General features: G+C 53.0%; 1 protein-coding gene across 5 annotated transcripts in view; it reads left to right on the forward strand.

The window, feature by feature from the left end:
- G6PD (glucose-6-phosphate dehydrogenase) overlaps positions 1–25686 on the forward strand; it is a 136145-nt gene that overhangs the window by 41642 nt on the left and 68817 nt on the right. For all 5 annotated transcript variants that reach the window (XM_085629907.1, XM_085629909.1, XM_085629910.1 and 2 more), the window contains exons 5-7: positions 11818–12035; positions 21920–22078; positions 25269–25394. In XM_085629907.1, coding sequence (XP_085486033.1) covers positions 11818–12035; positions 21920–22078; positions 25269–25394 — 503 coding nt within the window. The remainder of the gene's footprint in view (positions 1–11817; positions 12036–21919; positions 22079–25268; positions 25395–25686) is intronic.

Raw genomic sequence — 25686 nt, forward strand, 5'->3', positions numbered from 1 at the left:
CACATGGAACTTGAATATAGTGCTTGCACAGCTGATGAAAGCACCATTCGAACCACTACACACAGCAACGCCACAAATGCTCACGCTAAAACTGTTTTTAGTAGCAATTACATCTTTACGTCGAGTTAGTGAATTGCAAGCACTAACCCTACAGAAACCCTATTTCCAAATACATAATGACAGGTTTGTTTTGAGAACAGATCCACACTTTATGCCAAAGGTGGTATCAAAATTCCTCATAAACCAAACTGTACAGATACCAAGTTTATTTTAAAATCCAAGGACACAGTCAGAGAAAGCATTGCACACTCTTGACGCTAGAAGAGCAGTCCTGTATTACAATGAATAGACCAAGGAATAGAGGAAAACAAAGCAATTCTTTGTATCTTTTGCTAACAGCGTCCTAGAACGACCAGTTACCAAGAACACCATTGCAAGATGGATGGTTCAAGCCATACAATTATGCCACAAGCAAGCAGGACCGACTATACAAGGAGCACCACGGGCTCACTCAACAAGGAAGAAAGGAGCAGCAGTCGCATTTCTAGCAAATAATCCAATTCAAGACATTTGGGTTGCCGCAACATGGCCCTCAGTGCACATGTTCGCAAAACATTACTGTGTGGACTTTCAAATGAATAAAGAAGCACAATTAGGGCAAAAGATCTTACAACATATATTCACAAACCAGCACTCATCTTCCACCCAACCACCACAAGACTTGCAAACCGCTGCAAAATCTATGCACAACATGTGAATCCAGAAGAGATTCACGCTGCAAAACCTATAGTTGCTTACCGGTCGGTGTAGTTTTGCAGCTTGAAGAATTTTCTGGATTCACTAGCGAACCCACCCTCCTCCACCAATGAAGATGGGAAAAGGAGGGAGAGAAAGAAAAAAGAAAAAAAAAGAATCCTAAGATGGCGACCAAAGGTGGGAGCTTCCGGAGGAAGCACATCGACGTCACAGGAGGACACCAAATGGTGGTATGGCGACGCCCACCAAGCAACAAAAAAAGAGAAATACAATAATTCCGGACCCAACCACTAGATGGCGGAATAATGCACAGCATGTGAATCCAGAAAATTCTTCAAGCTGCAAAACTACACCGACAGGTAAGAAACGATACGTTTTTGATGTCCGGTGAGAGGGTGATTTTAACGGCATCTCTGCTCAGAGAATTGAGAGGGTGTTTAGACAGTCGCATGCTTGGGGCTGTCAGGGGGTGTTTGGCATTACCTCTAAGAGTTGTAAGAGGTTTTGGCATTACCACTGTTCATTGCTGTAAGAGGGTGTTTTGGCCTTACCACTGTTCATTGCTGTAAGAGGGTGTTTTGGCCTTACCACTGTTCATTGCTGTAAGAGGGTGTTTTCGCATTACCTCTGTTCAACGTTTAGGAGGGTGTTTTTGATAGTTCTTCTTATCCAGAACTGTAATGGGGTGTTTTGGTATTGCCTCTGTTCACTGTTCATTGCTGTATGAGGTTGTTTTGGCATTACCTCTGTTTATAACTGTTAAAGTGTTTTTGCATTGACTCTGTTCATTGCTGCAAGAGGTTTTGGCATTACCTCTGTTCAGATTTGTAAGAGGGTGTTTTGGCATCACCTCTGTTCGTTGCTGTAAGAGGGTGTTTTGGCATTACCTCTGTTCGTTGCTGTAAGAGGGTGTTTTGGCATTACCTCTGTTCAACGTTTAGGAGGGTGTTTTTGATCTTCTGTTCAGAACTGTAATAGGGTGTTTTGGTATTGCCTCTGTTCACTGTTCATTGCTGTATGAGGTTGTTTTGGAATTACCACTGTTTATTGCTGTAAGAGGGTGTTTTTGCATTACCACTGTTTATTGCTGTAAGAGGGTGTTTTTGCATTACCACTGTTCCTTGCTGTAAGAGGGTGTTTTTGCATTACCACTGTTCCTTGCTGTAAGAGGGTGTTTTGGCATCACCTCTGTTCATTGCTGTAAGAGGGTGTTTTGGCATCACCTCTGTTCATTGCTGTAAGAGGGTGTTTTGGCATCACCTCTGTTGCTGTAAGATGGTGTTTTGGCATTACCTCTGTTCAAAGCTGTGAGAGGGTGTTTTGGCATTCCTCTTGGTTTACATCAACCACACAAGACCGTCCTGTGGCCGATCAGCTCTTTGAAGCTCTTTCAATGTGGATAAACGTTTGCATCACAATCTGCCGTGGCCAAGAAACAACCTCCTGAAGACGTGCGGGCCCACTCCGCCAGGGCCACTGTCCGTAGTGCTTCCTGTTGTGTACACCTGCAGCGCATGCGCCGGGGCATACGTTCACAGAACACTGCTGCATCGACTTCCATGTCTGGTGGGAAGGTCATTTAGCCTGCTTGGTTCTGCATGACCGTTTGGTTGGAGTCCACTCCCCAGAACTTTTCAACTTTGGGGGGGGGGGGGGTTACTGATTTCGTATCTGTTCTACAGGTGCGGTCTGCAGTTGAAAGTGTCTGCTGGAACAATGAGTTACTCACTTTTGAATCCTTTGATTTAACTGCGGCCGAGGATGGGTGCGTGCGCTGCTAAACTCCACTCTGCCGGTCAATGACTGAGGTTTTTTCCCCCCGAACTTCGCTTGGAGTGACCAAAACGCTGCAGAGTTTGATGCCCACCCCTACACCTCACTGCCCTCTCACCTTCCCGACCTTTAACATCTAAAAAGGTCCCAAGATTGAATCCAGCATGTTGCGACAAGTTAACTTCTCCACGTGTGGGTGCACAGAAGGCTAGGGTTGATGAAGCTGGCTGAAGCACTTGGGGTGGCGCTCATTTGTGGCTTATCGCAGTCGCTTCCAGGGGGGAAAGAGTTACAGCGCAAAAAATCACCGACTCTGGCCGGGCACCAACTTGTTGATTATTCAGATGAGGACACTGCGGTTAAATCCACCAGGAAGTGTTACCGAAGGTGTGAGAAGTTGGCCTGGCATATGCTGTCTCCTAGTTATAGGGACACCTTGCACCAGTCCAATTCGACTCTTATTGATAGGTTTAAGACAACCTTTAAAGAAAGCTATCCTAGTGGTAGCTGCGGAGAGCAGCCTTCAGGCTAAGTCTTGAAGGAGTGTTAAGCTTATTGTTTTACCATAATAACCTCTTGAATAACCAAATGAAAGAGTAGCCCACACAGGTGTGTATGTATGTGTAAAATATATATATATATATATATATATATTGTGTGTGTATTTATTTATATATATATTCATTCTATCAGTCTCTTTATGAGGCTAGTGGCAAAGTTACAATTCAAACAAGCATTTATAAACACAATAAATAGCACAGGAATCGCAGGGCCCCAGGGGGGGACCAAACCATATATCAAATAAGTGGTATAAGAACCACGACAATTCTACAGACAATGCCTAGGGCATTTAGGATCGCTGGGCCCTTAAGAATCCACCCCAGGTTCTGAGGAAGGGGACCCACGGGAGGCGCGTGCAGTGGAAATAGCTGCTATCGGGATCTCTATTATAGCCTATGGAGAATGTTGCGGTTGAAATTACACAGATTAAAGTCACTTCTAGCAGGAGTACAAAGTTAAAACTTTAGACTTAATCTTTTGAGGAGCCCACTACCACGAGAGTACCGAGGTACCACTGTTACCTGCCCCAGGGAAGCCGGGTGCATAGGTCGTTTTCGATGTCGGGTCGCGGGCTGATTTTCTATAGGAAAATGTTCAAAAGTGCTGCTAGCCAAAAGCGTCTGATGCCGTGAAGATCAAAGATGTGAAGATTGTAGAGAAGAACCTGAAAGCAGAGGGGACAGAGTCTGGGTCACGGCAAAGTGACCAGGAGGCTCAAAGCAAAGAGCCCTTCGATGTCGGGTGCTTCAGGTGGAAAGTGGTGTAGCTTGGATCTGCAGCCACAGGCTCCGGGAGGCTTCAAGGAAGGCCAGCTTCTGGAGGGCGACTGTCCCACGTGGGATGAGGGTCGCTGCGGTGTTAGTGTCTGGATTGGATCCACTAAGCCTTGGCAACTGCAACCCACGCAAGATGAACAAATCTGCTACAGTACAGACCCACGAGGTCTGGGAGAGGTCTCCTTTGGGGAGACTGTAGAGCAGGCCTGGAGCAAACGGGGGAATTCTAGATTGTTGAAATAGACCTCCGCTGGGGCCCACAAGTCGAGAGACCAGGGACCGCGGGAGGCGGCAATTTGGAGTGCGTAAAAGGGCACCCACGGGCCACCGGAGGGGGCTAGGGCGCTGGTCTTTGGCACAATTGCTGTAGAGTGGTTGGCTCGTAAACGGGCCAAAGCACAACTCCCCCCCCCCCCCCCCCCCCCCCCCCCCACTGGTCAGGGTTGTGTGCTACGCAAGAGGTGGCCGGTGTCCTGGGGTATTGGGGATCTCGGCACCCACGCGGTCCACGGTACCCAAACTCATTGAGCACACTCACTGACCTCTGGGATGCGCTGGAAACCCACCTCAAGGGTGCTGGAAGTCGTTGAAGTCCGTAGGAGCAGCGAGGTTCCAACCGGGTCCCTTGCAGTGTTTCAGGTGCCTGCCAAGCAGGGAGAACTCCTTTATCCCAAGGGAGATTTCTTCCGTCAGCTGGGCAGCAGCAAGTCGAAGGTCAAGACTGTAAAGTTCAAGATTAATCTGAGGCTCTGGGGACACGTTATTCACCTTTATCCCCAAGATTAGGGGAGTGTCCAGAGTAGTGTCCACCAATGAGAGGTGAGGCGGGAAAGGGTGGCTATACCCTCTCCCCTTTGTGTGTTTCCCGCCTGGGCGAGGGGTAGGATGCCCCTGAACCGGTTCCAAGCGGTGTATGCAGAATGAGGGCTCTGCAGCTGCCTACGTGCAACTCTGAAAGGACATTTGGAGCACCCACCCTGTTCCAATCCACATTATCCTGTCTGGGGAGATGCTAGCACCTCCCTGCCACAGGAGCCCTATTGTCCAGCTGGCGAGGCTGGGGTTTTCCCCAGCAACAGCCAGCCAGGGTCGTGTAGGTGGCGGGCAGTAGCCATTTTGTGTTACTTGTGCACTTTTAAATTGGTGTCCAAATTCTACCGCTTTTCCCATATCGCCCCTCTAGCAGGGGGGAATCGTACCCTCATGCCCATGGCTGGACTGGGGGTATGATTCCTACATGTTTGACAACAAACACGATATGGTTCTGTGTAGCCATTTTCAAGTTATCGCGATAGACTTGTAATGCGGTTAAGAGTAGACTTGTAATGCGGTTAAGAGTATATGGCATGTCTACACTACAAACAACCCAGCAATGATTTTACGAAGGTTCCAGGGAGGTCCTACTCATGTAGGGGTCCCCCCTCACACATACCTCAGCACCCTGCCTTGTAGGATTACCAAGGCCTGCCATAGGGGTGACCAATGAGAGTATATGTGTTGTAATGGGGTGGGATATAGGGTACCTATATCCCTGTAAGGGGTGCTAGCACCACCTTACCCAGACTACAGTAGTGGTCTGGTGGTGTCATTTTGTATGGCTGTCCCAGGGTGGCACAATAAGTGCTGCAGCCCTGGTAGGCCTACTGAGGGACCCATGCCCTGGGTACCATCTACAAGGGACTGTCAGGGCATCCTCAGCATCCAATTAGTTTGTACCTAGGGTACTTCACATTAGTTCTAGGCAGGGCTCGAGTCGGGGTACCACGCGGGTGGACGGCGTCCCCCCACTTATTTTACCAGGTTTTTCCGGGTGGACGCCGTCCCCCCTGCCCAAAAGCTGGACAGCATTGTGTGAGCAGAGAGCCCGGGTGGGAGGGAAGTTTCCCGTAAATTACCAAAGATATGCTAATATTTGTAATTGGAGGCTTTAAGAGGCACCGGTGGTGTGTGCAGGCTGGAGTGATTGGGAGGCGGAGCGAGCAGGCGTTGGCGGTTAACGCTTGGAATGTGTGTCCTTCTGTATCTTGTGCACTTTTGAGCACTTCGTTGTGCAACTGGGGCACCCCCTCGGGGGAGTGGGGGGAGGGGGGGTTGCAAAGGACATCGAGGAACAGACCAGGGGTAGCAGTGCTGTGAAATGCCCCGTCATCTAAAGGCATATGAATACTCATGAGATTCCTGTTGTGCTGTCACTTCCGGTGACAGCGTCCCCCCCCCACTTCTTTTCATGAGATTCCTGTTGTGACGTCACTTCCGGTGACAGCGTCCCCCCACTTCTTTTCATGAGATTCCTGTTGTGACGTCACTTCCGGTGACAGCGTCCCCCCACTTCTTTTTTTAGGACTTGTGCCCTGGTTTTAGGGAGAAAGCAGATAGGTTGGGGTCCTGGATAGCAGGATCCCAGCCAGACTAGTCAAAAAACACTCAAATACCAGTCAAAAAGTTGGGAGCAACAATTAGTCAGATTCCACCTTCCTACAGAAGGTAAGTAAGTTGCTGTATTTGATGAAGCATTAGGTTTATATAGGACACCGATTAAAGAGGAGACCAAGAATGCGGCAGAGTTAGCAAGTAGGTCGAAAAACTGGCATAATACACATGAGGAGCAGAACGAGGTGTAGAGCATAGAACAGTCGCCGCATAAGGAACATCTGTACATGAGGACAGTGAAGAGGAAGAAAAGCATTGGTAAGTAAAATATACGGTCCGTTTCCGCACATTCTGACATGCACCCCAGCAGATGTTTACCGCATGAGGATGCATCAACACAGCTGGCAGTTCTAAAGAGCTGCGGGTACTGATGGGGTTCAGCAGGATTCATGCCTCACGCTGAAGAGTCCGCCGTATACGAAGACCGTCCGTGTCTGGCGGCGCGACAAGGTGTAGTGGGCAGTTGAGGGAGATGTTCAAACTCTGGCTGGATGGGCAGTACAGATGATGGGGGGACAGAGTAATCCAGCTCTCAAGCTGGCCTAATCTGATAATCCAAGAAAAGGACACTAGCGATCTCACACCCGTTGAAAATGTCTTCAGTGGTACGTAAAGGCATCGCTGACTTTAGTCGACTATATATAACCCAGTCGCCTCTCACCCAGACTAAAGAATATTATATGCTGAAGTGGGAAACCGAAATAGGCCACGGCATGTAATTGGAAGAATGGGATATGATTTTGGAACGCGCCTCAATCTTCCATTTGCGCCTAATATAAAGACTCTTAACAAGGTTATTGTGAGGTGGTCGCGTACCCCAGTCAAACTGAAGTCCTTGGTGGGTTCCTCGGATAGATGGTGGAAGAATTGCGGGAAAAAGGCCCAGTGTATCCTGTTGGGGCCCGCCCGCCAAATAAATGGATGGAATTCTTCCACTAGACCCACTCATGATGTTGCTGGCCAGGAGACGCAAACACGAACGGTGTCCCACCAGCGCTCCCGGAGGGAGGCCGCTCCTATATGTACTGTTGGCACCCAAAGTATCAATTGCTCCATTTTGTAAACTCCCACAGTCGCCCCGTTTGAGTGTCTGATGGGCTGAGCCATGCCCGATAAATGAGACTGAGCAATTGACATGCACGGTCCATGACGGAGTGTTGAAACCCTACAAGATTCGGGCTCAATTCCCACTGTATGTTAATGAGGAGCGTCTTCATGACCAATGTAATCAGTACATCTAAAGTAGGTCATCCAGAGGAAACCAAATGATCCATTATACGAAACCCTCAGGATTGGCCAGGATCACACCGTGTAAAAGGCACAGGCCCAACCTTCACATACCAACCCAAACAGACCCTAGTAGGCATCGAGCCCACGAGCGGATATATAAAGGAGCAGAAATAAACATACGATCGCTTCATCTCCCATGAGAAAGACTTCTCCCACCCCGTTCTCTTTTTTGTCATTTTTTTTGTGTCCTTTGCAGATTGTACAAATATTGCTAAAAGAGAACAAGCAAAGACTGTGTACAAAGATTATTAACAAAAAAAAAGCACTTGGAAAAAAATGTATAACGCCATGGCACTTGTGCAGCAGCGGGGTATCCCTCCACCCATCCATGTAGACTCTGTTTTAGGGCTGTTCCTTGAGGAGGAGAGGATACAATGTCTGTCACTCAGGCGCTTTAAAGGGGGGCCGGGGCTGCATAAGCAGTGCACAGGTGTGAGTACAGCAGGGCTCATGGCCAGACAAGCTAGTGACTCCCTTCATAGCCGTTTTGTAGATGAAACCTCTTCTCGCCTCACGTGACACTGCTGCCCCTGCCTGTCAGTGGAGGGCAGGGGTGCATTATATTAATGTGTACACTGCCCCCGGGCGGTGGCACACTAGAGAGGTGAGAAAGCTCCATAGACAGTAGTCATGCACTGTGACTAGAACATTGGGGACTGATGGGGACAGTGTGGGGCGTGTCGCCAGCTCCTCCTGTGGCCGACATCCAGAAACGAAACCCATAAACGGTCGGGACTCAGCGGGCAGATGGCAGAGTAAAGTCCAGTAAGTGAACCTAGGACAGTTTGAAAGCGATACCAAAGGGAATGATGGACGGAGAGTTTGAGCAAATCAAACACTCACCCCCAGTCAACTGATCTGGGTTTAATCCATCATTCTTTAGCTCACTCCACCACCCCAGTTCAGACATGGCTATATGCAAATCAGTCTGACCCTTTGTCCCATGGGAACAGTCCAGCCCGAACTGCCAAGCCATGTCTTCCCTGGACCGGAAACAAGCTTCCTAGGACCGGTTTCAGGTTCATAACCCTCGCCAGCCAGGCTATCTTAAATCCAGTGGTAAAGTGAGCAAGGGACCCACGTCTGGGCATACCCTGCCAACTTAGGGCGAACAAAGCGATACCAAAGGGAATGATGGACGAAGCGCTTGAGCAAATCAAACACTCGCCCCCAGTCAACAGATCTGGGTTTAATCCATAATTATTCTTTAGCCCACTCCACCTCCCCAGTTCAGACATGGCCATATGCAAATCAGTCTGACCCTGTGCCTCATGGGAACAGGCCAGCCCGAACTGCCGAACTGGGGTGGTGGAGTGAGCTAAAGAATGAAGATGGATTAAACCCAGATCAGTTGACTGGGGGTGACTGTTTGATTATCTCAAACGCTCCGTCCATTATCCCCATTAGAACCGTTTCAAGCAGCAAAACTATTGTTGCAGGTAAATAACTTGATTTTCATTCACCATAATTGCCCGTGTCCGGCACACACCTTAGCACCCATTTCACACTTGCACCAATCACTGTTATGGTGATGTTCTGGAGTTCACAACCATTTCTTCATCCAATGGGGAATGGTGTGGCCTGCTCCAGGGATGCAGCACAGTGCTGAGTCCCCAACATGGGGGCGATGTGTAATGTACCCCCTTGCGCCCACACACATTTGCTTTTATAGAGGGTTGTATTATAGGGGCTCTGGCCTCTCTGAGGACGACCTATTGTCAACCCCTCTGGACACCTTTTGGTATTCGCTGGGACATGGAATGTGTTTATGAACTCTTACCACCCAGTTTCATCTGCATGCACTGTGCGGGTGAGGGTTGTGGCTCCCCAGCACCCCACCTCCCCTACCTCTGTCTCCGCTTCAGTCTCCTCTGCCCTTCCCCGAAGAAGGGCTTTTCTGAGCACGAGAGACTGGCCATTCATTCCCCCTCAGCCCCTATCACTGGCTCCTGGCCTCCTTGTGCCTGTGAACCGAGCCATTGCTCCTCTCTGAATTCAGCAGAGCAGCAGTGACTCCTGAAGACTGCTTCAAAGGTTAAAGGTAGTTTTATTTCAGTTAATAAAACCGATAATATATTGTACAAATAAAACATTGAAAGTGCTATGATTTCTGAAGACCCCTCATGCGCCCCCTGCGCGGGAGGGGAAGGGGTGGAGGTCCTGCAGGTGGGCCCCCGCTCATGTCCCTTGCACACCGCCCTTCCCTTCGGATGTGGCCAGCCCTGGTCCAGGACACTGATGCTGCCTCCAACGTCTCATCCAGACACCACGTTTTCAGGATTTGGCTTTCACTTGAGAACATGCTTTCTGGGAGTTTTGTACTCTATATCCACTTAGGTCTGCGATGCTGTCATTCTAAGAGGCTATCGGTTGATGGCGTGGTTGTCATCACATCCAGGTCGATTCCCAGCTGGTCTGTTTAGCAGGAAACTGCAGGCAGTGAATAACTCCATGTCCAGAGTGCGGTTACTTCTGTGAAGAAGAAGAATAAATATACAACAATAAAGATGGGTATTGGTGAGTTACTGGGATGTTAGTCACTGAGGGGTTCTGACTGACCTCAGATGAACAACGAAGGAGAAGTGCAAGTTGTTTGCAATGTCGCGTAGAACCCCCGAGGTGAAAACTGTCTCCTTAATCCACTTTTTATCCATCTGTAATTTTATGTGATTTACCCCCAATATATTCTATCCCTGCTTTCAACTTGTACGCAAGGGCAGAGTGGTCATGGGGGAGTCTTATATATTATAGCCTCACCTCCCTGTCCAAAATGGGGGGGAGAATGGCTTCCTGCCACCCAGGGCTGCCACTCTTTGTACCTTCTTTTCCCTCCACTCCAGAAGATGTCCTTCCTCCTCTCCAGTGCTGCCCTGAGAGGCCTTCCGGGAGCCCTGTCGGAGCAGCCTGGAGTTCCTTTATGATGGAGCAACCGTGGTTAACAAGTTCTGCTACCAGATTACATCCCCAGTGTATTCTTTACGCACCAACGTTTGGATAAGGCCTTAAGATAGCGCTCCGTGACCGGTGTCATCCTACGGGCATGCTTCGCTCGACAGACCTGGAGATCTTGACTGGAGACACTGGGTGTTCAAAAGATCCAGGATTTTGGTTCTTTCATTTGGTGAGAAATTAAAGAAGTCCTCTCGAACGATTATAAGAATTGCTCCATGGTCCTTAAGTTAGAAAGTTAGAAAGACCTGAAGAAGGACCAGCTGCGAAACACGTGTCTGTGGGACTACATCAGCTATATTTTTACAAATTTAGGATTATGCTGTTGGTATAGTCTTTGTGATGCTTAAAAGAAATGTTTATAAATATTTCCTCATGTGGAATTGGGACTCTTTCACGGATTGAAAAGATACTGCTGCCCAAGACTTTCATTGGAACTGTAGCGTTTAGATCCTTCAGGTTACTGGTCTCTCAGATCGAGTTGGATGGGCCAATCCGATGTGCAATCTGGTTTTGTGTTTACCAGAAATCATGTTATGCTTATGTGATAATCCTGGACCCTAAATTATGAAGAATATGCATTTTCTTTGTATACTCTCGTCTGAGTAATGTATGTTCTCAAATGTCGTTGAAGAGTCTCTGGTGATTTGTCAGTAGGTAGTCATTTAGAACTTTGTTGTGGGTGGCTGCGAGGGAAGAGTTGAGCCTTGCGGCTAGGACATTTGTTCGTGTGGCGGGTGGGGTACTGTGAGCCACAAGAACAGTTGTGATGGGGTAACTCCTACTGCTTCTGCAGTGCTCTACTTATTCTGTTTACCCGTTCAGGACTTTAACAGGGTGTCTTGGGCAGTGCCCAATTCAGGGCTCTAAGAAAGGTGTTTTATGCAGTGCCAAACTTAGGGCTCCAAGAGGGTGTCTTATGCAAAACCCTGTTTGGGGCTGTCCGAGGGTGTGTTATGCAATGCCATGTTTAGGGCACCAAGTAGTGTCCAGTTTGGGGTTGTCAGAGGGTGGTTTCTGCAGTCTCCAGTGTGGGTGCTCTAAGAGGGTGTCTTATGGAGTGCCTAGTTTGGGGCTGTCAGAGGGTGTCTTGTTCAGTGCCCCAGTTCCAGGGTGTCTTCTGCACTTCTGCAGTTCAGGACCCTGAGCAGGCATCTTTCAGAGTGCCTGACTTCTGGCTTCTAAGTGGGTTTCTGATGTGGGATCCAGTTGCCTCTGGGAGGCCTTGTTGGCAGTGCTACTGACTCTGCATTTGTTTTTCTGTCTTTCGTTTCTTCTTCAGGTCACCGCTGCGGATCAGCAGAAACTTGAGAAGTTCTTTGCCCGAAACTCTTATATTTCTGGCCAGTACAATGATCGGACGTCCTTTGAGAAGCTCAACACCCACATCACTTCTCTTCCCAACGGCAAGATTGCCAACCGCCTCTTCTACCTCGCCCTGCCTCCCAGTGTCTACGAGGATGTGACCAGGAACATCCGGCTGACCTGCATGAGCACCGAGTGAGACCTGCTGCTATGGTTGAGAGGCGAGGAGCTGTCTGGGAGGGCCTGAGGGTCTCTAGACGGTCATGAGGGGATTAAAGGGTCTCTGGCTGTTTAAAAAAGCTGTGAGGGTTCTTGTGAGACACCCAAGAGGAAAGGGTGAGACCTGCTCCCTCTGTTTGAGGGACTCGTACCTGTTTGGGAGGTCCTGAGGGTCTCTAGTCATTCATTAGGGGACTGAGGGGCTTCTGGGCTATGATGGCTCTTGTGAGACGCCCAGGAGGACAGGGTGAGACCTGCTCCTTCTGTTTGAGGGACTCATTGCTGTTTGGGTGGTCCTGAGGGTCTCTAGTCACTGAGGGGGCTGTTTGAAGGAGATCTGAGGGCTGTTAGACGTCCATGAGCAGAGTCATCCCCGATGATTCTGCGTGAGGGACTCTGAGATGTCTGGCAGTGCCCAATGGCCCTCAGGGCTTGTTGGAGGGACCGGAATGGGTGTTGAGGCCTCCAAAAGCGCAGCATAAGATACCATAGGCTGTGTCGAAGGCCCTGAGAATAGGATGTGACGTCAGAGTTTGCCAAGTCGGCAAGGGCAGCTCAACTTCCTGGAGGGTGTTCAGGAATGTCACAAGTGTCACCACCACCATACCCCAATATTTTGGAGGAAAAAAACAGGTGTTGGAAGCTGGCTTTTTATGTAGTGTACCAGTGTAACGGCACACCGTGCAAAAACTTCAGCCGACCCTAGTTGGTTTACAGTGGCTTGCTTTAACAATCCCAAGGTGCTCTCTTCATGGTAGTGTGGTCGAGTAGTCTAGGCTTGTCTGAGGAGGATGCGGAGCATTTGTTGTACACACAATCAATAAATGAGACGCACACTCAAAAATAAATCCGAGACCAATTTAGAAAAATAACACATTTTTATATAATTTTAGACACCAAGATCATCGGAATCAGGCGAGTACTTTCGGAGATGGAATTTTTACAGTAAAATGCTCAAATAGCGTTTTTTGAAGTTTGAGCCTCGAACGCGGTAACGTTATCCTCTGAAAGAAACATACAGTACATACATATACTTGCAACGTTGAGGGTGCCTTTTGAGACTTGAGGTGCTTGGGGGTAAAGATCTAAAATAAAAATAAAAAACACCAACAGTTCAGTTTTACCTGCCCTGGTGAGTCCAGGTGCAGAGGTTCTGATTGCGTTGGTAGTCTCGAGCGCTATGCGTTAAAGTCAATGGCAGAGTACCTGTAAAAGAGGCTACAACTGGGGACTTGGGGACAAGCCCGGCAGAACCCACAGGGGGGTTTGGCTCTTGATGGTCTCTGGGGCAAGGGGACATCATTGGTTTGTGTGAAGTCGGGATATGGGGCTTGGGTGCAGAGGTGTTTTTGTCGGCGGTTTGCTTGCGTTGGAGGCTCTCACTTTGCTTGGGTGACCTGGAGAGGGAAATCAAACAGAACAGCAGGGCCACTCACGGTGCAGGCATCGTTGAGCCTGAAGTCATTCGTCGACAGGTCAGCTTATGCATCAGTGGTGACAAGGCTTGACACTCAACAAGCTTAGGTTGTGCCAAATGCTCTGGTACTTGGGGTATTGGTGCCTGGGAGGCTCCTAGAGGGTCCAGGGCCTTGAAACTCGCTGAAGAGATGGGGCTGATCTCCTAGAACCACGGTTACTTCCTCCTGGCGAGATGCCCACTCAGTGCACCCGGTGGTCAGCAAAACGACGTACCGGACAAGTGCGGTTGGCGCCTGTTGCTGCAGGGGAGCGTCTCCTCCGCATCACGGGAGATGCTATGAGGTTGTTGAAGCGCCGGACAGTTGTTGCTGCAGGGGAGCGTCTCCTCCGCATCACGGGAGATGCTAGGAGGTTGTTGAAGCGCCGGACAGTCCTCGCAGACTGTAGGAGGATGCGTAGCTTCTGGACGAGCAGGCTCTTTGCAATTGTCGGGACACCAGCAGCCATTTCCGAAGCTGGTCCACAGTTCTTGTGATGTCTGCTCTTCGTCCTTCTTTGTTTCCCAGGTAGACTGATCTGAATTCCTGGTGTCACGGGGAGACCCCTAAACATTGAGTTTAAGGAGTACCAATGGGCTACTTTACCCTGGGGTGACCACACTTCCCATATGTCCACTTGCTATGGAGAGTGGGCATAATCCTGACCCAGAGTTCCTAGTTTCACCAAAATGGAAATGGTGAAACCTTTCTTGGCTGTCATTTTGGAATTATTTGTACCATTTCACACAGCCTGTACTGACAGTCTGCCTATAGTTTGAGTCTGGGTCCCTTTGGGTGGCAAAATGCATGCTGTATCCCTTGGGGACCCTCTTTAGTTCCCGTGCCCTGGGTACCAGGGACTTACAGGGGCGCTGAAGTTCATTCCAATTGGGTTACAATCAGACATTTACCTTGGTTTAAGGGAAGGAGAACTGGCACTGGGGGCATGATCCTTGGGGACCCAGTGCACTTTCAGTCAGAAGCATCAGTACTAGGGCAAAAAGTGGGGGTGACTGTCAGAAAAGGCACCGTCCTACACCAGGGTCCAGTTGTCCTTCATACAGCCTCTGGGGTAATATTAGTCCCGCAGCCCTCAGTGTGGGGGGGGGGGGCAGAAGCTCCAGTGGCCCCATCTAGCACTATGCAGGGGCGTGCCTGAGAGCTCCTGACTGGGTCAGGAGCGTGGGGGGCCCCTCCATGCACTTTGCAGGGGGGCCCCAGCAAGTTTCGTCCCACCACTGCATACAGCAGAATTTTCATTTCGATAGACCTATAAGGGGAAAGTGGCAGAAGGTGAATAAGGAGCGAAGTGCGTGTTTCACATGAGATGATCTGCGTTTTAGGGCTAAAACACCAGCAGCAGCAGGGACCATTTGAGCCGGTTTTCCTTTCTCCACCACTCTTGGTGTGCGAGGATAGGACATCATGCCACGGAGGGGCAAACATGCGAGTGCTGTGAAATGGTGTTCCTCTCCTACAGCCTACTTCATTGTGCTGCAAAACCTACAATTTCAGGCAAAATACTGTATTTTCATGCGTTGAGCAATAATTGTAACCTTGTTTTTTTCCTAAGGCCAAGCATATATTCATGGAGGCTCCTTTGTCTTCACCCATGAAAGCTTGTGCTGAGGCAGGTGCGTCAGTGCTGAAGAGGTGGGAACCCATGTGGGAGCCCCACCTGTGCCCCCCACCTGTGCCCCCACCTGTGCCCAGAACACTTCTTTTGAGGGCGAGTGCTCGCCTTTGGGCGATCGATGCCAAGTGCCACCTTAGAAAGGTCCCATCTTTTTTGCGCTTTTTTTTTTTTTTTTTAACGATCCTCATCTTTATTTATATAGAGCCCCGCAGAGCTTTGGTTGTTGAATGAGATCCTATTACAAGCAGCAGAGGGTGTAAATACACTCCCTTCCCTGTAGCTGTGATCATCCTATCGGTTGGGTGTAGTGTCCTAGCATGGACACGTTCTAGTGTTCATAAGTGTATGATCTACACTTTACACCCACCCACCACCTACGTCACTGGGTCAGGTGACTAGGCTAATAAAAGGGCCGAGCGCACGTGCTCGTGGCCAGTTAACCCACCATACAACCATGTGTCTGCGTCAGTGCTTCCTAGCATGAGGGCCTAGGGCCCCCAACACCACAATGGCGACGAGGCGGGTAATCTACCCCGCGTGTGCAAGCCCCGATCGGCGCAGCATTGATGGATGAGGGGGAAAGAGGACTGCCCGGTGAGCACACCCCCCCCGGGTGAAGGCGCCACGCGCCGAGAAGCCAGCCAGGCGAGCGGAGCCCGCAGCAGGCCCTGCGGTGACCAGGTGCCCACCCCGCACCGCCACGAAGACTGGTAGGCGACGCTGTGCCCCAGGGAGGAAGCGTGGCAGTCGGGTGCCCACCCCGACCTGCCGCGGTGCCGAGTAGCGCCCAGGAGAAGTGCCGACCGTGCGGAGCCCACCCGCATCGGCCGCGACGCCGTCGTTCTGCAGGCGGAGGCCGGGTGCCCACCCCGACCCTGCCGCTGTGCCGAGAGGTGCCCGGAAGCAATGGCGAGCCGAGCGGTGCCCACCCGCATCGGCTGCGACCCCCGCAAGTGGCGGCGACCACGCGGAGCCCACCCGCGTGGAGGACGGTGAGGAGCTGAGCGGCAAACTGAGCGTGTAGCCAAGCGGGTGCCCACCCCGCAGCAGAGGAGCGATGACGAGTCCCGACTGAGGCGGAGCCCACCCGCGACTGGCCGTGGCCGTTTAGCACCTGCACCCCCTTCCCGCGCGGCCCGTAAGAAGAGGAGACCGGCTGCGGGAAGGGGCGGACTGAACTTTAATAGTAAAAGCGGAGCCCACCCGCAACGAACAGTATAAGCGGCACCGGCGTAAAAGAGGAGCCCACCCTCAAACGCCGCATCGTGATCCCGTCTCCCCGCCCGCTCCCCGCGCGACATGCTGGCCGAGTGAGGCTGCGTGGGCGGGAGAGAAAGAATCGGCGTGCGGCCCGAGGCCGCTTAAGAACTGGGACTTCAAGCGGAGCTGACCCGCGGTGCCAAGTGTCCCTCACAAGCAGAATGGGACCGGTGTGCAGCCAGCGCTGCTAGCGGCAAGAAGTGCATGATTGCGAAGCCGGGAGGAGCCCAGCAAATGCACCCCCCCCCCCCCCCCCCCCCCCCCCCCCCCCCCCCGCCCCGCCCCGCGAAGACTGAAGGAAGCTGCCGCGGGCAGGGAGGGCAGTTTTCAAATGAAAGAATGGCCGCCGCCGGCCATGGAAGTATGCGGGACCCCCAGCAGTGCTCCCACAAGGAGCATGCGGCCAGCGCCGCCGAAAGTTAACCTCAAACTGAGTGCGCGATGGCACTACCTGTCACCATGCCCCTAGGAGTTCTGAAGATGAAGGTAAACCCAGCGGGACAGCGGAGCAGTGCTGTTTTGCCCTCTGTGCAGCTTACTGGCCATCCCTGAGCCCCCCATGCCTCTCAATAAACTTAAGTACACAAATGGGTAAAAGTAGGAAAAGAGACTTACCTGCTGCCATGTCCTGGACTCCACTGCTCCAGCCCCATCTGGACTCCACTGGTCTGCCTGGCTCCAGCTCCCCTCCAGCTCTCCTACTCACGAGTGAAGCCGGGAGCAGTGGAAAGGAAAACAAGGGATAGAGTTCTGGCAGTACAGAAGGTTGCTGCTGAAGCCAAAGAAAAGCAACACTGCCACCCAGTGGCCACTGGTGGTACTGCAGCACTAAGAAACCAACAAGCCTACAGCAAGCCAAGGAAGTCCAGCAGCTACAGGAGACCGACGGCAAGGGAGAAGAGGCAGCAAGGCACGTACCGCAAGGTCTGAAGGAGGCGCGATGGTGAGCGCACGGGAGTGCGACGGAGGCGCACAGGAATGTGCCAGAAGCGCAGGAACGCGACAGAAGCACAGGAAGAAGAGACGGTGTGCCACAGGGATACAGCGCCATCCCGCAGCAACAAGGAGGTAGAAAGAAGAAAAGGTGTCAAGCCACATCCACCCCAGCGAGGATTGCGCTGTCGCCGCATCAAGTGGAGCGAACCCTCGAGAGGACAAACGGACTCAGCGCAGAGGTACCCCGGACGCGGACAGTACACTGCAGCGCCTACACAAGAGGAACCCACTGAAGAGGATGGGCGCAGCAAGGATCCAACACTGGCGGGCAAGGATGTCGAGCCACACCCAGTGGCGCCAAGAAGCCACCACATCAAGTGATCATGATACTAGGAGCAACGCTACACTGAAGATGTACCACGACGGTACGAAGAGTAGCACGCACCAGCGCCTGACAAGGCAGCGGACAAAGGTAGTCACACGACGCGACACACCTCGTGAAGCCGACCAGCCAAATGGTCGCACCACTAAGGCCCAGCCGACCTGCCAAACGGTCGCAACTCCAAGGTCAAGCCGACCAGCCAAATGGTCGCGCCACAAAGGCCCAGCCGACCTGCCAAACGGTCCCAACGCAAAGGTCAAGCCGACCAGCCAAATGGTCGCACCACAAAGGCCCAGCCGACCTGCCACATGGTCGCACCAAAGAAGCCGACTCGCCAGGAGTCGCACAAAGAGGTCTGACGCAAGACCGAAGGTATCCTGCCAGTGATCGGCAGCGCGGACCGTCAAGTGGTCCAAGAAGCTCAAGAAGAACCAAAGCAACTGGTGAAAGGGAGAAGACCGAAGCGGACCATGAGCATGGCCCCACGAACTTCAACCGAAGTAACTGGTGACAAGGTGAAGATGAAGAGAAGGTCACGACCCGAACTCGGAATGCTGAAGATGAAGAGAGTGTTCTCGGACGAGGACAAGACCAGGGGGAACACGTGCGGAGTGCGCGCGCTGCATGGAGAAGCCTGGCCAGATAAGAGGAGAACAGAAACGGTCCAGAGTAGGTCGTGAAGCGAAGAGATGAAGAGACCAGAGTGGCACGTCCGCCACTAAGAAGAAAGAAGACATCGCAGTGGCACGTTTGCCACTACAAGAAAAGATGTCTGAGTGGCACGTTTGCCACTACAAGAAGGAGGATGATATCAGAGTGGCACGTCTGCCACCTAAAGGAAAAGGGGACAGAAATAGAGGACAAGGAGAAGAGTGTGGCAAGACCACTCACACCTCAAAGACAAGGAAGGTGACAAGCGTCAGAACACAGTGTGCAAATCCTAAAAAACACCCGTGGCACGGAGAAAAGACCATCTGTTTGATGATGCTTTCAGCACACCTGGGATCTGCAGAGGTGAGCAGGCCGGACCATTCGAAACACCCACCTTTGGGGTTACACGGACACTGGTCAATGCCAGCCGTGGTGACTCAGGGGCAAAGGCCTCAGGGATGCCGGTGAGAGAGAGTATCCCCGCGACGAGAGAGGGTCATCAGCCGCCCTTCAGCAAAGGTCTCAGGAGGATGAAGACTTCGCGTGCTAAAGACAGGAGCCAACAGCCACCCTCCAGGTCTGACTGCGCATCTGAGGTGAGACCTGCCGTCTCCTCCGCACCCGTACTTATCGGCATGGGAGTAACACGATACAGGACACTGAACCCAGGCCAGATCTGAGGAAGAGGGCCTCAAGGATATCCCGTGGCAGGGGAACACCTGTGAGAGGGGCATCCTGGTGAGAGGGGTGTCTTGCGAATAACCCGTCTTTCTGCAAAACAGAACACACGCCACAGATAAAGAAAAGGACTGGACTAAAAAGATAAATGGCAACATCTAGCGCTGAACCAAAAGAACTCAACAACTGCGTTTGTCGCCAAGAAAGTAAAGCGAAGAAAGACTGTGAGAGCAACTTCAAGGCAGAGCCGTCAAACAGACTAACTCCATCGAGCACCCATGACTGGTGCCACAGTGAACTGGTGATCGCCCGCGACAGGAAGAACATCGTCCGCGACAGGAAGAACATCGTCTGTGACTCCAGGCTGCTGAAGCGTGAGCGACTCTGCAGAAGTTTAGTCACTGTATTACATCTGTATATATATGTCTTTTCTCCCCTAGGTTGGACATTTGACTCCGGGTTTTTGTTATTAAAGATTGGGAGGAATGTAGTGTCCTAGCATGGACACGTTCTAGTGTTCATAAGTGTATGATCTACACTTTACACCCACCCACCACCTACGTCACTGGGTCAGGTGACTAGGCTAATAAAAGGGCCGAGCGCACGTGCTCGTGGCCAGTTAACCCACCATACAACCATGTGTCTGCGTCAGTGCTTCCTAGCATGAGGGCCTAGGGCCCCCAACACCACAGTTGGGCCTCTTCAGTCTCTTATGTTCATGAACTAATCCTCCGCCTAATCCTCCGCCTCTTGCCGACACCGCGCCGCCGCTTTCTTGCCAGTTATTTACAGGAAGGATCTCCACTGTGATCCCGCAGACAAAGCGAGTCGCTCCACGAGCCTCTCGTTGCCGAACCCAAAGGAAAGTAATTAAAGGGAACCTTGTTAAGGACACAGTGAGGGGCAGGATGCTGGAGTATCGTTCGCCTCTGGTAATTACTCCCGGTCACAATCCAGTTCCATGGTTTTTATCCGCCGCGCAGACTCGGACGGGGACCCGGGACCGGCCATGTGCGGGTCGCCGCGGCGCTGCGGCTGCTCCAGCGGGACCGCGAAGCGACGCAACGCGGAGACCGGACCTCACGGGCAGCAGCGCCGGTCCTGCTGCTAGCGAAGGCCTCACAGCATGAATGATGGGGCCGGAAAAATCGCTTCGTTGATGAATTGCCTTCAAATGTGTTGGAGTATCCGCGAGTGCCCTCGAGTACGAAGGAAACATGATCAGCCGAGTCTCTTGAATTCAATAGGAATTATCACTCAAATAAAAGCTTTACATATATTTTGATAAAATGCAATAATTTTGCCCCCTGACATCTACTTGTCACTTTTTGAAAATTGCACAAAAGCTCAAATACAGCGTTTCTTAAATTACCCCCCCCCCCCTCCTTTCAAAGAGAACCTTGTCATTTTAATGGAGTCCTTCTTTGTGTCCATAAATACGAGCTTCATTTTAGTAAATAATTGTTGAATCTCCAAACATCAGCTATCCCTTCCCTGCGAAGGCGGTCCTCCTACGTTGTTTCCCAGCGTGGCTTCGGTATATGAGACCAGACCAGAGCCCGCTGGGGCTGGACTGCGCCCTGCAGTCGGCGTGTGGGGCTAGAATAAATCACAGATGAAAGGTTGTAGGCGAGCTGTTGAGCAGTCGCTAAGCCAGACACCAGGGCTCCAGTGGGGAGTTTGGAAGTGGGTCCTTTACTGAAGGGTCTCTCAGAGAAGAGGCCCAGCTGGATTCTTACTGCAGGTCTTCAAAGGTTGAGCGACCCCTCTTAGGCTTGCACCACTTTGCACATGAATATATCTCTAGGCTACAGAGTCAACCTTCGGCCATCGGCCGCTCACCAAGGAGCTCTCAAACTTCCTGAACTGTCTATTTGCTCCCTGACATTCTTTGCCTTTCTTGTGATCTCCTTGAATTCAAGGTCTTGTTCAGCCTCCCCCTCCAGAGTCTTCCTCAACTATGGTCTTCTGTCAGTCACTCCTTCTGTCGAAGACCTCACACAACATTGCTGAGTCTCTCCTTGTCTGAGTCAGCGTGACCCTCACGTTCTGGGTCTTGACTAATCCTTGCACAGAGATGTCCCTACCTCACACCCTAGCCCTCACGCTCTCTCGGTTGGCCCCTCTCACACCCTAGCCCTCACGCGCTCTCTCTCGTGGCCCCTCGGGTCCTATCTCTCTCTCTCGTGGCCCCTCGGGTCCTAGCCCCCTCTCTCTCTCTCTCGTGGCCCCTCGCGTCCTAGCCCTCTCGCTCTCTCGTGGCCCCTCGCGTCCTAGCCCTCGCGCTCTCTCGCTCTCTCGTGGCCCCTCGCGTCCTAGCCCTCGCGCTCTCTCGCTCTCTCGTGGCCCCTCGCGTCCTAGCCCTCGCTCTCTCTCGCTCTCTCGTGGCCCCTCGCGTCCTAGCCCTCGCTCGCTCTCTCGTGGCCCCTCGCGTCCTAGCCCTCGCTCTCTCTCGCTCTCTCGTGGCCCCTCGCGTCCTAGCCCTCGCGCTCTCTCGTGGCCCCTCGCGTCCTAGCCCTCGCGCTCTCTCGTGGCCCCTCGCGTCCTAGCCCTCGCTCTCTCTCGCTCTCTCGTGGCCCCTCGCGTCCTAGCCCTCGCTCTCTCTCGCTCTCTCGTGGCCCCTCGTGTCCTAGCGCTCACTCTCTCTCTGGTGGCCCCTCTCACACTTCTTGGCCCCCTTTGTTATTCCTTCTCTCTTGGTCACCCCATCCTCCTCTGACCATCAGTTTCGGGAGTGGTCTCTCCCACATCCACACCCTTGTTCTTGCCTTGTGTCTGATCCTTTAGCAGTGTCTTCCTTTCTGTTGGGGTCTTCCTCAACCCTGGTCATTGTACTTCTCTTTCTTGCGTTTCTCTACAGCGGATGGAACCGGGTCATTGTGGAGAAGCCCTTTGGAAAGGATCTGGACAGTTCCAACAAGTTGTCCAATCACATCTCATCGCTCTTCAAAGAGGAGCAGATCTACCGCATAGATCACTACCTGGGAAAAGAGATGGTGCAGAACCTCATGGTGCTGAGGTGAGTCCCTCAGACCCTTCTTGTGTCCCTCTCGCCCCTCATTGTGGTGATTTGAACCCTCTGTTTCTTGTAGTTCTATGGTGTGACCTGTGTTCTTCTCGCATGTTGTGTGGCCCACATGGTGTTTCTAAGGCCAGTGTGTGCCCGTGTGACGCTTGTGTGGCTGTGGTGATCTGTGTATCCTTCTTGGTGCTGCAGTGTGCTCCGTGTGACGATTCTTGTGTTCCTTCATGATGTTGCAGTGAGCCCTGTGTGAAGCTTTATAGCTGTGGTGAGCCCTGTGTGAAGCTTTATAGCTGTGGTGATCCCTGTGTGAAGCTTGTATGGCTGAGGTGTGCCCTGTGTGAAGCTTGTATAGCTGTGGTGAGCCCAGTGTGAAGCTTGTATAGCTGTGGTGATCCCTGTGTGAAGCTTGTATAGCTGTGGTGATCCCTGTGTGAAGCTTGTATGGCTGTGGTGATCCCTGTGTGAAGCTTGTATGGCTGTGGTGTGCCCTGTGTGAAGCTTTATAGCTGTGGTGATCCCTGTGTGAAGCTTTATAGCTGTGGTGAGCCCTGTGTGAAGCTTGTATGGCTGTGGTGATCCCTGTGTGAAGCTTTATAGCTGTGGTGATCCCTGTGTGAAGCTTTATAGCTGTGGTGAGCCCTGTGTGAAGCTTTATAGCTGTGGTGAGCCCTGTGTGAAGCTTTATAGCTGTGGTGAGCCCTGTGTGAAGCTTGTATAGCTGTGGTGAGCCCTGTGTGAAGCTTGTATAGCTGTGGTGAGCCCTGTGTGAAGCTTGTATAGCTGTGGTGAGCCCAGTGTGGAGCTTGTATAGCTGTGGTGAGCCCAGTGTGGAGCTTGTATAGCTGTGGTGAGCCCAGTGTGGAGCTTGTATAGCTGTGGTGAGCCCAGTGTGAAGCTTGTATAGCTGTGGTGAGCCCAGTGTGAAGCTTGTATAGCTGTGGTGAGCCCAGTGTGAAGCTTGTATAGCTGTGGTGAGCCCAGTGTGAAGCTTGTATGGCTGTGGTGAGCCCTGTGTGAAGCTTGTATGGCTGTGGTGAGCCCTGTGTGAAGCTTGTATGGCTGTGGTGAGCCCTGTGTGAAGCTTGTATGGCTGTGGTGTGCCCTGTGTGAAGCTTTATGGCTGTGGTGTGCCCTGTGTGAAGCTTTATGGCTGTGGTGTGCCCTGTGTGAAGCTTGTATGGCTGTGGTGAGCCCTGTGTGAAGCTTGTATGGCTGTGGTGATCCCTGTGTGCAGCTTGTATAGCTGTGGTGATCCCTGTGTGCAGCTTGTATAGCTGTGGTGATCCCTGTGTGAAGCTTGTATGGCTGTGGTGAGCCCTGTGTGAAGCTTTATAGCTGTGGTGAGCCCTGTGTAGTCCAAAATGTCTCTCTTGTGCAGATGCCTGTGTCCCATTTAGTGATTTAGTAACAAGTCTGTGTTCATGTGGTGCGCTAGTGTGTTTCTGAGGTGACACTTTGTCCTTCATGGTGCTGTGATGACTCTTGTGTGTCTCTTTCACTTCCCTCAGCGCGCTCTCGCTTCTCACCCCCTGCGCGCTCTCGCTTCTCACCCCCTGCGCGCTCTCGCTTCTCACCCCCTGCGCGCTCTCGCTTCTCACCCCCTGCGCGCTCTCGCTTCTCACCCCCTGCGCGCTCTCGCTTCTCACCCCCTGCGCGCTCTCGCTTCTCACCCCCTGCGCGCTCTCGCTTCTCACCCCCTGCGCGCTCTCGCTTCTCACCCCCTGCGCGCTCTCGCTTCTCACCCCCTGCGCGCTCTCGCTTCTCACCCCCTGCGCGCTCTCGCTTCTCACCCCCTGCGCGCTCTCGCTTCTCACCCCCTGCGCGCTCTCGCTTCTCACCCCCTGCGCGCTCTCGCTTCTCACCCCCTGCGCGCTCTCGCTTCTCACCCCCTGCGCGCTCTCGCTTCTCACCCCCTGCGCGCTCTCGCTTCTCACCCCCTGCGCGCTCTCGCTTCTCACCCCCTGCGCGCTCTCGCTTCTCACCCCCTGCGCGCTCTCGCTTCTCACCCCCTGCGCGCTCTCGCTTCTCACCCCCTGCGCGCTCTCGCTTCTCACCCCCTGCGCGCTCTCGCTTCTCACCCCCTGCGCGCTCTCGCTTCTCACCCCCTGCGCGCTCTCGCTTCTCACCCCCTGCGCGCTCTCGCTTCTCACCCCCTGCGCGCTCTCGCTTCTCACCCCCTGCGCGCTCTCGCTTCTCACCCCCTGCGCGCTCTCGCTTCTCACCCCCTGCGCGCTCTCGCTTCTCACCCCCTGCGCGCTCTCGCTTCTCACCCCCTGCGCGCTCTCGCTTCTCACCCCCTGCGCGCTCTCGCTTCTCACCCCCTGCGCGCTCTCGCTTCTCACCCCCTGCGCGCTCTCGCTTCTCACCCCCTGCGCGCTCTCGCTTCTCACCCCCTGCGCGCTCTCGCTTCTCACCCCCTGCGCGCTCTCGCTTCTCACCCCCTGCGCGCTCTCGCTTCTCACCCCCTGCGCGCTCTCGCTTCTCACCCCCTGCGCGCTCTCGCTTCTCACCCCCTGCGCGCTCTCGCTTCTCACCCCCTGCGCGCTCTCGCTTCTCACCCCCTGCGCGCTCTCGCTTCTCACCCCCTGCGCGCTCTCGCTTCTCACCCCCTGCGCGCTCTCGCTTCTCACCCCCTGCGCGCTCTCGCTTCTCACCCCCTGCGCGCTCTCGCTTCTCACCCCCTGCGCGCTCTCGCTTCTCACCCCCTGCGCGCTCTCGCTTCTCACCCCCTGCGCGCTCTCGCTTCTCACCCCCTGCGCGCTCTCGCTTCTCACCCCCTGCGCGCTCTCGCTTCTCACCCCCTGCGCGCTCTCGCTTCTCACCCCCTGCGCGCTCTCGCTTCTCACCCCCTGCGCGCTCTCGCTTCTCACCCCCTGCGCGCTCTCGCTTCTCACCCCCTGCGCGCTCTCGCTTCTCACCCCCTGCGCGCTCTCGCTTCTCACCCCCTGCGCGCTCTCGCTTCTCACCCCCTGCGCGCTCTCGCTTCTCACCCCCTGCGCGCTCTCGCTTCTCACCCCCTGCGCGCTCTCGCTTCTCACCCCCTGCGCGCTCTCGCTTCTCACCCCCTGCGCGCTCTCTCGCTTCTCACCCCCTGCGCGCTCTCTCGCTTCTCACCCCCTGCGCGCTCTCTCGCTTCTCACCCCCTGCGCGCTCTCTCGCTTCTCACGATCTGCTCTCTCCCCAGGTTTGGTAACCGCATCTTTGGTCCCATCTGGAATCGAGACAACATTGGGTGTGTGGTGCTGACCTTCAAGGAGCCCTTTGGAACTGAAGGTCGCGGGGGTTACTTCGACGAGTTTGGGATAATTCGGTAAGTAGAAACCTAAGGCCTGTGGGAGGTTTGGCCGAGGGCCCCATGGTTTCTTCGACTTTGCTGAGCCTATATAATCCGCTAGCGTGGTTCATTCTAAACCCCGGTCCTTCCTGAAGTATCCAGTAAGGATGCATCATGCTGTACTGCATCGGGGTGCGACACTGAGTGCACAGGCCCCTCCTTCATACTCATGGTACAGTCCTCCTGTATGGGGTGTGCCGGAGCCTTGGGCACAGCTTAGGGGGTCCACTTAGGATACTTGAGAAGCTAAGCCCTGTACCCCAACTCA

The sequence above is a fragment of the Triturus cristatus genome, chromosome 10 (genome assembly GCF_964204655.1).
Source record: "Triturus cristatus chromosome 10, aTriCri1.1, whole genome shotgun sequence".
Classification (NCBI taxonomy): domain Eukaryota; kingdom Metazoa; phylum Chordata; class Amphibia; order Caudata; family Salamandridae; genus Triturus; species Triturus cristatus.